General features: G+C 36.2%; 1 protein-coding gene across 1 annotated transcript in view; it reads right to left on the bottom strand.

The window, feature by feature from the left end:
- Positions 1–8,760, bottom strand: part of LOC136833700 (arf-GAP with dual PH domain-containing protein 1-like) — a 32,688-nt gene extending 23,928 nt beyond the window's left edge. Inside the window, 1 exon segment of the mRNA XM_067095892.1 lies at positions 8,547–8,760. Coding sequence (XP_066951993.1) covers positions 8,547–8,628 — 82 coding nt within the window. The 5' untranslated portion in view covers positions 8,629–8,760.
- Between the last annotated feature and the right edge of the window lie 6,348 nt (positions 8,761–15,108).

The raw sequence follows: 15,108 nt of genomic DNA, 5'->3' as shown, positions 1-15,108 counted from the left end.
TTTCAAGTACATTTATTTTTACTGACAACTTCCAATTCATGATCTCCTAAATAACATCATTCATGTTTAAGGTACACACATTTATTTAGAATATATCACGGATTTCCTTCATTCATCTAACTATACAGTAGACTCTATTATTTATTTTTTTAGATATCCCCATTTCTGTCCATTTCACGGCCAATGTAGCCTGTACTGTATCTCATTTTCCAGTAAATTTTTAGTACATGCCCCATGCATTTTTAAAGTACTGATGTTTAATATTTTAAAATCAACTACCAGGTAAATATTTCATGATAGCACTGTATTTAAATTTAAGTTTCAACCAATAAAAATAATCAAAAGATTGGACAGGTGTAGTGTTGACCATTTAAATGCATGGGAAAAGGGAACTTGGTATCAAGTGACAGTTTGTGTGTGATAAGAGTGTCCCCTAGATGTATGAAGAACTTTTCACACTGGAGGTTTATAGAAGGTTTTTCCTCTTTTATCCAAATGGCTTCAATCAGGAAGAAGCACCCACGTTGGACCTGCCATGCATAATTAACTTGGCAACAAGAGGTTCTCTTGCAATTTGCTGTCCACAAGGATCCTGTTATGAACTTTTATTTTTTGGGGGCACATATTTGGAGGTGGCAGGTGAGATACCTCAACAATTAAGTCACTGCCATCTCAGTGTGTGGCCAAAAAGTCCTCATTTTGACAGGTGTATCTGTATACCATGTTGGCCCTTTGGAGTTCACCCAGTCCAAGGATGCTTTAAAGGATGAGATTCCTTGTTTATTATTGGTAGTACACAACAATTTACCAATATTGCTATCCTTGTGGGGCGATGTTATTGGTATTGCTCTCTTGAAAAATTCTTTCGTGTTCTTTACAGTATATGCCAATAACACCTGATTTTCTTAAAAGAGGTTAATGAATGTCATGGTTTTGGCTCAAAAAATCTATTATAATGCCACTTACCTATAAGTTTTTATAACCCTCTCAAACCACAATGGTGCAGAAGCCATTATCCACAAGTTGCTGGATAGTTTTGCGGAGTTCCTGGTGGGTTGCAGACCAACTGTTGAGGGGATATACCAGATGTAGTGGTGGTGGTCTTAAAGTGACATGAGGGGCACTCACTGGCATTGCTAAGTCAGTGTCGGAGTTCATGGCCTTAACAAGCACTGAGATGTGTGTGTTCATGTCACTATTCTGAGTTAAGAGGTCACACATGAAAGGAAGTTTGCTGTGAGTGCTTCTCTCACTGATAAAGAGGAGGATAGAAAGCACTGAAAGGAGGATCATGAGGAAACCTCAAAATTTCCATCACTATGCAACCCCCCTTAAGGTGTGCTCTTTGTAAATTTCTTTATCAGGCATCAAGGAAGTAATAGTTAATCTCTGACACCCTCATACATTGCATATATATTAACAATATATCTGTGAAAAAATGAGATGATGACTCCTTCTGTGACTAAGGAATGAGCAGAAGAGGCCAGACTTCTGCTCAAAGGCTTCCTTTAGTCATAGTAAGACTTCATCACCCCACATTTTCACAAATATACTGTCATTATGTCTGCAACGTATGAGGAGGGTGTCAGTCTTACTAACTACTACTTCCTTGATGCCTCCAATAAAGAAATTTACAAAGAGCACCTTAAGGGGGGGAGTGCATAGTGATAGAAATTTTGAGGTTTCCTCATGATCCTCTTTTCAGTGCTTTCTTACATCATCATAGGCCTACTTGAATATCAAGGATTCTGATGATATTCCGTCACAGGTTATTACCTCTCTCCCTGGCTAATCAGAGTTTGGCAAGGGCATGACCTTTTCAACTTATTTCACTTTCCTTCTTTTTTGTTCTTAAAGGACATCCAGTCTCCTGCAGTTCACAGCAGTGGATGTCATCTTCAAGTAATCAGGCATCCAAATGCTTTGGACGGTTTTCTCTCACATATACAATAAACTAAGATTGATGTCAGCCTGGCAATTGTTTCCTTAAAAGTCCTTTCTAGCGGTCACAAAATTCTTCTTTCATCAGTAACAAGCTGAAAAATCAGAGGTCCTTGTACAGACAATCATTTAAGGTTGCTTTATTCCTCAGGAGATTTCAAGACATGTCTTGCATCAGTGGTAGAATGAACACACACACACACACACACACACACACACATGAAAAGGCATCACTGTTTATCTACAAAACTAGAGAGTACAGGGGAAAGTATTAGCCAATCAAAAATCATGGTTAGGGATTCACTTGAGCCAGGAAGGCAGCATGGAAGCACTGATGATCATTGCAGGTGTCACCTTATCCAATACATTAGAAAATGGGTTCAGGTGTGCTACAGTGTCCAATAGATGTTGCAGCATTGCGAGTAAGAGTAAATCTTCATATTAACCTATATCTGTACATCTGATGATATTAAGGAAAAATTGTATTCTAAATATGGAAAGTAACCAAATATGATCACACCCTGACACTTAGGGCCCAGTGCCTGTGTACTATATTACCCAGTATCATAAAAACTTCTTTCATGTTTTGCTTTTACAGCATAACAGTTCTGTCTGTGCTTAGTGGACCCTCAAAACTGATACTGAAGTTAAACTGATAACCTGAGATTAGTCTACCTGTATTTATAAATGGTCTCCAGCTTTGAATCTCAAAATTTTGCAGTTAAACACTGTTATCCTCAGAATTTCCTCAATTTTTCAGTATTAAATATTAAACGTATACTGTATATAGGCCTAGGTACTGGTACAGTATTAGAAGTCTCACTCGAACAGACTTCATGACCAGAATCACTTCTAGGCCCATTTCTTTGGTTCTGTTATAGTATCATGGTGTAATTAATGGTCACATTTCCTGTTCTTACTAGGTTTTCAAGCAATTTCTATAGCACAGGATTTGTAAGCTACTAATTAAAAATTTCTTAATAAACATTTGGCTCTACTTAGTAATTTTTCACTGGCAAGAGTATTTTCATTTCAATATTTAAAATGTAAAGCAACTTCCAAAAAAGCTTCATTCTCTATCACTCATGCTCTCCAGTCAGGGGCTTGTATTTTATTGTCAAGTGTCACCAAAATAGTCAACTTCTCTTATTTGTTCAAACCACAATTTTGCCTGTACAGTGTATTACCTCTACTACCCTGGAGCTAGTGAAGTAATAACCTTCCTCAAAGATGAATTTGAGAGTACATTCAGAGAAGAGAAAATCAAAGTTTTGGGAAATCTTTCAAGATTTTACAAAACTTTTTGGTAGCATTTTCATAAAAATGGAAGTTACAGTTCCTCAGATCCACACTAAAATTCAACATACTATACAACCAATAACAAAAGAACATGCATATGTGCCGAGTTAAGATAACGAGAAATTAAATATCAAGGAGAAATAACAGTGATTTAATCCCAATACATCTTTTCCTGCCCCACACTACTCATGTCATTTATTTCTGCTGTATACAAATGTGCCAGCATCTTTTCGTGTCCCAATGTTATCCAGGTCATTCATTTTTGCTATTTACAAATATGAAAGTATCTTTCTTTGCCAAATTTTATTCATGTCACTAATTTGTGCTTTTTACACAAATAAAGGCTAATCTTTTGAACAAAAACTTAGTAATCCCTTCATTCATGCTGTTACTACTCTTTTAGAAAATTTTTCATTTCACATATTCATTAGTGACCTTTAAAATGATAGATACTTCTACAAAACAATATAGCCCCCATCTTCTTTAATTTCATGTCAAATCAATTTAGGAATGTCAAGTCACACACACAAAAGTGTTCATGATTTAGACTAGTGACTCCCAAAGTAGACAGTAGCCTAAAGGGGAGTGGGAAGATCAAAATGTCAATAAAGAAAAGGGGCAGGTTACATGCAGCACGGTGGCATCATATCCACGAGAACATTTTTTCCTTTTATAAAATATAAGCAAAGTCCAAATATTTGGTTGTATCTTTATGATATCAGTATTTAAAGAGTGCAGACAGCAGGATACTGGTGAGATGTACATTTACCGGTATCCTTTCATTTTGTTAACTTTTTTTTTTTTTTTTTTTCATTTTGTTAGTGGTTGTTTTGAACCTTTAGAAACACAAAATGGCAAAAAAAAAAAAAAACTGCATAATGTCAGAATAGTGTAGAAGAGGAGACACTTATGGATGTAGCCTGAGAGATAAGTGGGCAGTAACATAACGTTTGGGGACCACTGATTTACACTATCACTGCAGTTTTCCTGCTTACTCATCATTCACGTAATGTCTAGATTAGGCTATTTCTGCTACTGCCTTTGGTGCTTGTTACTTATTCACAAAGCATCAGCTTCCACATTCTCTTCACGCACCATGGTATTACACAACCCAGTGTTAGAGGGTTTTCATTACTTTTAATGCAAAATTGCAGGGCAGTCTTCCTTGCTATATTGTAGGTGTTACTTTTATTTTCATTTTTTATTTAGTACTGTACAAAATTTCCCTTCTCTTTCCTTCTCCAGATAACTTGAAATCTGTCAGTCTCTTTCACTTTTTTTTTTTTTTTGCCCTCTTCACATATGGGCACACTATTCTGTGGAAGTTTGCAGGGTTACTGATTGCTGTTTTTGGCTGGTTCCATATACAGTAGCTGTTATACAGTACAGTAAAGCTACATATACTTTATGTGGACACTATATTTTTTCTACCATTATGCAGTTTCACCTTATAAGGAATGACTCCACTGATAAACAAAACAAGTAAACCTGTAATACCTACAACGGTACATCAATTGGTGAAGAATAATAATTCACAACACAATCAAAGGTACCTATAAAACACGATCTATAAGTATATAAAACAAGATCTATCATAAGTGACTGACCAATCCATACAATAAGCCAAACATATCAATCTTAAACATACAGAACTTTTATGCCTCCTGGATATTCAAGCCTTCTATTTAAACATTTCTTCTACCCCACGAAGCCAATATTTTCTCAGTCTACATCTCTACCTGCTTCCCAAGACTTCTGATTACTGTATACAGTATACCCTTTTCAGCAACCTATTATCCAATCTCATTTCCATGTAACCCTCTTACCATATTTCTGTTCTACTGTATCTCTAATCTCTACACATCTCACAAGTTAAACCCTTCTCTTGCCTACTTATATAGTACAATAGTACTTCATTTCATTTTCTTCATTCCCATCAATCATAGCTTCTTAAAATTTTATAGTTATCATCCTCACCTTTAACAAAGCTGGGAGTTAAACTAAACTCACAAGTCTGTCCACATTTAATTTAGACTACTTTAACAAATCACAACACGCAATCATAAAGGAAATTCAGAATTTATCCAAGATAGTACAGGGTATAGAGTGAATTTTGGGTGCCTCGGGTAATTAATCTGGTCATCACCACTAATAATTCTGATGTTGAGTTAGACTGATTGATTGAATTTTGAAATCAAAGTCCACCCACTCCAAAATGCTTAACCAACACACTGATTAGTTGACCAGGCCTAGGCATATTAACATAATTTTGTTTTATTGCACATTTTTTCATCTCCATTGTGGAGTGGCTCAACAATCCCTTCACAGATCCTAATTTAACTTAAGAAACATAGCCTACCTCTAACAAACTTTCTGCTTAGCTTCTGCATCTCTTACTAAAACTATTATATGATTTACTCCTCTCAGCCTATCATTATCTGTTAAATTTACCTGAAAATATTTGTACTGTATGCATCAACTAAATATATTGTCCCACCTCCACACAAACAATCACTGCTCCATCTTTCTGACTTACATTTAACCTTAAAACTGAAGTCTTCCAACCATTTACTTAAAAAGTTTTCCGTTTGAAAACACTTAAACAGGTTGCAAGTATCAGTTCCTTCATACTGCATTCTGTCCATAACCTCTTTTGCTTAATCCACAAACTGGCACCAACATTTTATGGTCTAGGGAATTCCATTAACCTTGGGGGTATACAGTAAACCCTTGTATTCGGGGGGATGTGTGCCACCCCCCCCACGAATAACTAAAATCCGCAAATACTTAAAACCCCTCTAAAAACACTTATAACTACCTATTTCGATAGTTCAAACACAAAAAAAAGCCCCTCTAAAAATGCTTATGCCTAAGTATTTTAATAATTCTATAACAAAAACTGCATTTAGTCATGAAAATATGAAAATACAGTAATTAGTGAATATTTCTCAGTGAAAAATACCGCGAATGGGCGAATTTTCCATGAATAATATGTGTATAAATGTTCCATAGAGAAATCCACGAATAGGTGAGTCCGCAAATCGTAAGAACGCAAATATGGGGGGTTTCCTGTAACACTGATGTGTCAGACTCACTTTTATACCAAATAGTCACTCTCCTGTTTACATATTATCCCACATGCATCAATTAATTCTTCAAAACCTCTGAGTGTTATACAAAAAATATGTACCTCCTTAAACATCCTCAGTATTCTCCACATCACATCACTCATGTAACATAAGCTTTCACTAGTTCCATGTGCTTCATACAGTATTCAGATGTCCTCCTTTACTCTAAAATCATTCAAATAAATAAACAAACACCTGATTCATACACACTTTATCATACCTAATCTGCTCTTTCTCCTTGGACTACCTACTCTGCAAAAGCACAAGTAGGTACAGTACTCAAAGAGTTAATTTGAAATCATCCAAGATATTATACAGAATTTAGGGGGCCTCTGGTGATTAATCTGGTCACTGCCATTAATAACTTTGATGTTGATGTAGGCCGACTGGTTGAATTTTATAATTGAAATCCAAAGGACTGATTAGTTGACTAAGCCTAGGCCTATGGTGGCCTGATTCTTGGTACAGTATAGCATATTCATAGAATTTTGTTTTAACCGAGGTGCTGTGCACTGCTAATGTTGACGATTAACAAGTTACATAAGGATGACGTCAACATTAGGATACTTTATTTTTAAATGCCGCAGTAAACTTAGTCCAGCCCTTTAGCTTTGCTTGAGTGACAACATTTGTCTCGCCAACTATTCAGCTCACTGTTGGAATAAAAGATGCTAGATTTTTCTTAATTTTAAGGATATAAATAGCAAAATTGTAAACCATTTTTCAGTATGGGGAAGAAGGGGAGGAAGCAGTACTAGAGAAGCTTTGGTTAACTGAAATTCATAAGCATTAAGTACTGGTAAAAATTTTTTTCAGTTTTTCATTTTTTTGTGCTCTTTTCGAGATAATGATTTTTCATGATGATGATGTTGATTCCTTTTCATAAAATACTGATTTTATGAAATGAAAATGACATGGAAGATGACTGTGTTGCAAGTGCAGATGAAATTTAGCTTTTTGCAAAGACATATAGGGCCATATATAAGGTACCGACATGTGTTGTTATTTTTGAGTCTATGAAAAAATTTGTAAAGTCCTTTACGAGAAGGCAGAATGGATTGCCTGAGTTGTACCACTAGCCTATCTTAGGGTGAAAGGATGTCCTAAGATGAAATGTGATGATGATGATGAATATAAAGAATAAAGAAATCCCTGTGTATAATGTAAACAGTGCAAAATGCTTTGTGTTCATTTATAATTTTTATTTTTATTTAACAAGGAATACCGGTTATCACATTAGTGTGTGTATGATCGTTTCAATACATATGCACAGACTACACCCCCTTTCAACCAATGAATAATAATTGTTTATTTTATATTTTTTTTCATGGGTTTGTCTGATTGATAAGGTACCATTCTGGCATAAACTAATCTTGAATTGGCTAGAAAAAATGTAACAAGCAGTCTAAAAATAAATAATTACTTTTGACAAATGAATTTTTTAAACATTTCAAATATCAGTTTTTAAAATTAGCCTAATTCATATCTAATTATGGATCATAAATCTGTAAAAAAGGCGAATCCACACATGCATAATATTAGGTAGTTAGTAAAAAAATAAGCGAGAAAATAATGGCTCTATAACTGAAGCTGCAAATGCATAACATTGCCTTCGTCCTGAAGCACCATTCCCCTAGCATCTCTTAAGTTAGTATATTAACTAATATACTAACTTTAAGTTAATATACTAACTTGAAAAAATGTTTAAAAGTAACTTAGGCTCAGCCTATCCTTTCATAGACGCGACTAGCTAGAGAGGTTGTGAGCAGAAGGCAAAAGGTCAGCCTGATTAGGCCTGGCCATTTTACTGTAAGATACCTCTTAAGATAAAATAAGCCTAGCCTGACGACCTTTGAGAAAAATATAAATATGTATGTATGAACTTTGACCTTTGTAAATTAAAAAAAATATATATGGCTATACTACGGCGTATAGCAGCATAAAATCAATTATTCGCCCAGGAGAAAGCTCAGGCCAGACTACACCCTATTACACGAATACACTTTAGGGCACGCATTCCCTGGAGGCGTTTTTACCAAGAATCAGGGTAATTAGGGTACGACGGGGCATCATGCCACTCCCATATTCAAAGAAGGCACTTTACCACGTAAACCCCCTTCATACCACGGGGCAAAAAACCAAATTAATTTCACTGTAATCCGCTGAATATAATCTTACTTGCGAGACCACAATCGGCGCATTCGCTATTCCCTTCCATTCGCACTAATTCGCCGATCCGACGAGAGTTCCTGTCACCCATGGTGAAAGTCAACGTTTGTGTGTGAGCGAGCTGGGTATATATATAAAATAATTTGTCTGTGGCACTAAGGTGGCACTGCGCGACGCACTCTACACCAATGTCACTAGTATACTACTGGCATATTTTGAGACTCAGCGGGAGAGAGAGAGAGCGCGAGAGAGTTCCTGTGACAGCTGCCTGTTTACTATTTATTATCTAGGTCGTTTCTTTCGTTTTAACTACTTTATTTAGATTGTTTGTCGTGTTAAAATACTATTCCTGATGGGGTTTTGATTCTATTGCGTCATATTTTGTGAATATTGACTTTTTTTCCACACGAATTCAATCATCCCCTGGTAGACGCAGCATGACGTCATCCAAGTTGCCAGTTACGCGTTTTACTAACTTTGTTAACAAGCAATTAACTCCACTTTAACCACTGCTAAACGTGTCAAGCAACAGTATATCAATCCATTATCACACGATACAAGAATTTTTTCGCAATATTCTCCTGAATTCTATTGCTTTCATAAACTACAGCTTGGTAACTGTTCTGTCATGTTGAACAATAATTTGTGATAAAACTTCTTTTACGGGTTACATCGCAAATGAAAATCTAATATATCCAAATAAAAATGAGACAGCTCTTTTTTGTAGTATGTGCGGGATGTGTGTCATATGGAATCATGTAAAGGTTACTGTCACTTCCATGTGCTTCTAATGTCACAAAATCTCCCTCCCCCCAGTTCGTCCGAAACATTATGCAACTGAGTAAACTACTGAAGAATGAGTCATCTTTCTATCAGCAGAAATCTCCTCGCTCTAAGAAAATGACAAACCTCTGATTCCTGATTTTAGCGTTATATCTTTACCGTTTAGCCGAGCATTTCTTTCTTACTGCAGCATTTTGTATATTCAGTTGATGTTTTCTCCCTAGACTAATCGAATATTATCATTATAGCTCAGATGTAACTTGCTTTGTTATTTATATTCAACAAATGGATTTAAAAGAACGTCTATAAACATGAATGACTGCAGTACATAATATAGGGCAGTCAATAAAGATAATTTGTTTAATCATGTTAATGTTTAAAGCGATTTTGCACGGAAACGCATACAAAGAAATATTTTCATTTTCATTGTTCTAAAACCTTGGAATGTGCCATGGCGTTTTCTTGTTTCTTCTTTTTTTCGTTTTTAACCACGGCCTTCTAACTATGCATGTGACCTCCCTTTTGGCTGGGGGTACCCTGAAGCATAATTGTTTTTGCCTTAACATTTCCTGTTTTCTTAAAAGCTATGTTGACTGGCGTGTTAAAGACAAGAAAAAAAGGTGAAATCTGTTTGTGGCATTAGAACAGCTGTGACGTGCTCTTGAATTTGTATTTCCTTTGTTCTCTGCTTTCTGGCTTTCAAATTCTAAAACCATCATAAGTTTATTTACTCGTATTCTAGAGAAGTTTCAGTGCTGGTGTCTGGAGCTTAGCCTTGCCTTCAGCAATTTTGAGACCATCCTCGTGGGTTTCGAATTTGAGTGCTATGAACATGGTAACAAATTTAGATATATTTGTTGGTAGGTTTACTAATTTTGTTAGGTTTTCATTACTCGCGATGAGGAGTAATATTCATCGTTAGGGTCTGTCTGTCTTATAATAAGCAGGGTTACGTCACGGTTTTTGAACGATTTTTTTTACAAAAATAAGATTGCGCCTAAGCGAATGGTTGATCACTCGTTAGGTAGTGTGGATCCGAATATAGGCCTAGGGGCAGGACTTTACATTACTTCAGTTATTGTTAATGTCACCGATGTATTAAAAGAAAATGCCAGTTTAAAAAGGTGCCTTGTCTTTGTTTAGATGGCAAAGAGGGCCTGGGTAATTTTGCAAATTTCACTGGCAAAGGCTTGCAATCGCTGGTTTCTGAGAAATACTTTTCTTTCATCCCTATTTCTTGTTTTTCATGCTGCCAGTTCTCTAATGGTGACAACACTGCTCATTCCAACAAAAGGAAAAGGTTATGGTATTCTTTTCAAGAGTTTGATGCTTTAGGACAATGTTATCTTATTAGTTCTTTTTTATTATGACCTAATTTCTTTTATCCAAATCACGTTGAAACATATTGTTAACGTTATTGTAAGGGAAACTGTCTTTTGTCTCAAGAACTAGATATTTGTTTCACACAGAACTTTAACATCCATACGCATTATAAAATCATGGGGAGTATAAAAACATGGGGGAGTTTCTTTGCATAAAATTAATTAGTATTTGTGCTCGAAGACAAAGAGATTGCCCATTTTTCGATCTATTTATCTATTTGCTCTAGACGTACGCACGCCTACAAATTATTGTCATTGTTTTAGATTAGGCTGCGATTATGCCAGCACGGGCTCTTGCTCCTGAGGCAACCAGTGAACATTTATCTGTAGAAGAGGGATTGGGCGGGATTAGAAATAAATTACAGGAGGAACTGAAACTCCTTTGAGCATTACAAGACCCATCAGTATACAGGCTGCGACTCCTGGTATAGTCAAGGAAGCCCGGGAGGAAAGGATTCCCAAAAAGAGAAACAATGTCATAGTATTGTTACGGAATGAGAGGTGAAAAAAAAGGGGGGGGTTGGTTGTGGGAACTTTTCAAGTGACGAGTAGGACGTTGCAACTGCCTCAAAGTGCAACTGAAACTGACATGCAAAAGGGATCAGAAAAAATGGGAAGCAGCTGTATCCTAAAGTCAGAATGAAAAGATGGCGCTGAAGATTTCACAGGCAAAATATACATACTGTAAGTGAACCTTCGTTGAAATTCTGAATGCAAGCGTAAGAGCGAACACACGCCCAAGCATTGATTTATTCATCTCATTTCTCGGGTTATATTCATCCAACTGTAATTTGCAATTTGAAAACCAGGCACTCAGTGGAATGCATACAATGCTTAGAGGGAATATGTGCTATATGGTAATAAGGGAAGTCGCCATTGGATGTGATAAAGCATAATTGTTCTCTATTTCTTTATTTACGTTGGTGTAGAATAACCAGAAATTCTGAACTCGTAAAAAGTTCGACTAGATCGCTGTTACCTTGAAGACTATTGACCCAGAGTGAAACGACAGCTGCATAAAATTAGGTCTAACGATGTTGAAACAGCATATCAATTCCTCATTTCTAAGAACAGAAATTAGCAGGAGAATAATAATGGCTGACTGACCTCGAAAGCAACAGAAACTAATTCCTGTTATTTTTACGCGCGCGGTAACCATGACAGAATGTTGAGAGGGGAGAATGTTTCCCTCACCAGCATAAACTTTGCTCTGTGGACGTCTGCGAGGGAAGGGCGGAGAAACATTACTGTCAATATTTACAACCACTGCAGTGTGTGTGTGTTCGACAACTGCCGTTTGCCATGAGATCTACGAAGGAATTCTAGCAGAGTTACGGTGTCGTTTTCATCGAACAAAGAGGTATTTTCATTTTTCTTTTTTTTTTTTTTTTGGCACAGTAATTTGTAATGATTGGGCGAATGCGTTTCAAGACAGTGATGATGGCTGATATTTATTTTGAAATGGTCGTTTCAGCATAGTTTCTTGTATTTATTTTGTTTTAAGATCATAAAAAAATAAAATAAAGATGAGTTACTTACTTTATTAGTTATGTTAAGGGTTCCATTTTTATAAATCATATTCTGTCTTAATTTCATCTCTCAAGATAAGGGAAGCCACTCATTTCATGTCTGTCGAAGCAAGAATAATGATAAGGCTCTCATAAGGTCATGCAGTCAAAGGCAGTAGCGTTGAAAACGATAGGCCGTCGAGAGCAAATACTAATTGAAAAACATGCAATGACCAAGACAGCCACATTGAAACTTTCATTTGGAAAATAAAGCAAAAATTTTCATATCCATTAATTACAAAAACAAATACTTGGAGTAGCCCTCATTTGGTAAAGAGCAAATTCATTTCTGGGAGAACCAATCTGAGACTAGAATTTAGGCGACGTTTCTCGACTTTCTGGATACTCCACATAGTACAGCGTAGATTGTACACAAAGGGATTTCCCGATTCCCTTGGTCGGCGTCACCACGAAAGGAAAAAATGTGGCCCACTTGCAGAACGATTTCTCTCTTTCATGAATTTTTGTTGTTGTACTGGTTGCGAGGATATCCTTTAAAACAACGCCTTTTGCTGTTTGCCGGAGAGAGAGAGAGAGAGAGAGAGAGAGAGTCTTCAGTTTTACCTTCCATGAGTCTGCAAGGACGTCCTGCAAGTATAACTGCTAATTCTCATGTAAACCAATTTCTGGAGGGTCTGAAGTTCTGCCCTTTCATTTTTTTCTCTTCTTAAATAGATACAATTACAGTTCTATCATAAGTTTGTGATTACCATTCTGGATTTAGTAGTTTTAGCCCCTTAAAGAGGGTTGTATCTCAAATATTTACAATGAATTAATCTGCATATGTAATAAAGAGTGTAATGAATGCACATAAGCGCTCATACACTGCGAGAGAGAGAGAGAGAGAGAGAGAGAGAGAGAGAGAGAGAGAGAGAGAGAGAGAGAGGTCGGGGGCGGGGTGATTTTTGCAACTATTTAGGCATGCAGCTTTTTTTCAGATGTAATGACAACTGGATATTTTTTTTATGCATTTCATTTCCAGTTTCTCAATCTCTTAATGCTATGTTTAGATTGTTGAAGTCAATGATTTACATAGATGGCCAAATTCGAAGTTCCTTTGGAATGCTAATGAAATTCCCCTCCCATGAAATGATTAACATTTTGCAAACACACACACACACACACACATATATATATATATATATATATATATATATATATATATATATATATATATATATATATATATATATATCTAGCATTAGCAACAGTTGTGTAGAATTTCAAAACTATTTTCCCACATCATCTGGCAGTTTTACCCCAGTTATTTTCAATCGTAGGTCTATTTTCTATTGAAAAATAGATCACGCAATTCCGGATTCAAAACGGTACATTTTACATCCCAATAATATGTGAAGGAATGCTACGCTAGCCTGAATAGATTTCTAACGGAAAGCTGTATTACTTCAAGGTCTCAGCTAAGCCTGAGATTCAGACACCAGGTACATTAATGGTCTTTTTTCATAAATGACAAGGAAAGCAATGTCAGCAGATTTTGCAGCGCCCCACAGCGAAGATAACCAAACACTTGTAAGACAGATAGAAAACTCGTAAGAAGATCTTGTTTTGGCAAACAGTTACCATCGAACTAAAAAGAATTAGATTTAAGTTACGTGAAATTGATCGGTACAGGTTTGAATACTTTTGAAGTTATTTTTATAACATTGCTTAGGGAATTTCACTCTGTCATTCTACATTAATAATCAATTCAGCATTTTTCTTTATTGAATAGGTTAGAAGGGAGGAAGGAAAGAGTTTCGGTTGTAAGCGGTTTTGGTGGCAATTAGTAGCCTGAAATTTTCGTTGTATTAGAGGACCGGTGTGAGATATTAGACTCCCATTTAATAAAGGAAAACCTTCACAATCGAAGTCAAGATGCGCAAGCGAGCCCTTTTAAGTGATATGAAGGAGTACGAATTGGGCAAAAAGAGAGACCTTGGGAGAGACTTCCATTTAGTATAGACTATAGGATAACTTTCATAATCAAAGCCGAGATGTACAGCGAGTCTTAACTGGCATGATAGCGTCCAAAGTAACAAGAAGAGAGGGCTCAAAATGACATGAGTCATTCCCTGCACCGGAAAACCGAGGAGCTCAGTGACGAAAGTAAGGTTTGCCGAATTCTGGGCGGAGGAGTAGTCCACACACTCCCATCACCAAGGCTTTGGATTCGGCATCTACGTCTGTTCAGGGTTTCAGCTTTTGAAGAACTACTTCGTCTCTGGGCCATAGAGGGTGCTGGATCGTAAGACACAAATGTCCTGACGATTGTCTTGACGATGTTGTTTTGAGAAGTACGGTAGTATGAGTATATTTTTTTATGAGCTGGTTGACTGACTCCGCAGGAGGGATTTTTTAAAATTAATGCATTTCATAAATATGAAAGAATAAAAATTACTTTCGAGAACAACATAGCCGTATTTTTGTAATTGTCAACACATGATCAAGAGAGTTCACTTCAGCATTCTAGTCCTGTTACCTTTATTTCAAAATTAACTTTATTTTTTTCTCAGACTTTAGTTATAAGGAAATATATTCCAGCACAGGGCATCTACACTTTAGAAGTCAGTCCGGCCAGTAACAAGAAAGACAGATAGTCTACATTCCTTGACCTCTTACTTCTTCCTTATGAACACCATATTCTTTGGAAGCTTGAAGTTCAAATCAATGGTTCCTGCGGGCATGTTCCATAAGAATAGGGTTCATCTCCTGAATAATAATAATAATAATAATAATAATAATAATAATAATAATAATAATAATAATAGATTCACAATTTCGTGAAAACAATCTGTGTAATAAAAATCCCATTATTAAATAGTAAATATATTCTATGTA

The sequence above is a fragment of the Macrobrachium rosenbergii genome, chromosome 52 (genome assembly GCF_040412425.1).
Source record: "Macrobrachium rosenbergii isolate ZJJX-2024 chromosome 52, ASM4041242v1, whole genome shotgun sequence".
Classification (NCBI taxonomy): Eukaryota; Metazoa; Arthropoda; class Malacostraca; order Decapoda; family Palaemonidae; genus Macrobrachium; species Macrobrachium rosenbergii.
Note: the sequence above shows the minus strand (reverse complement) of the source record. Positions and strands in the feature narration are given on the sequence as shown.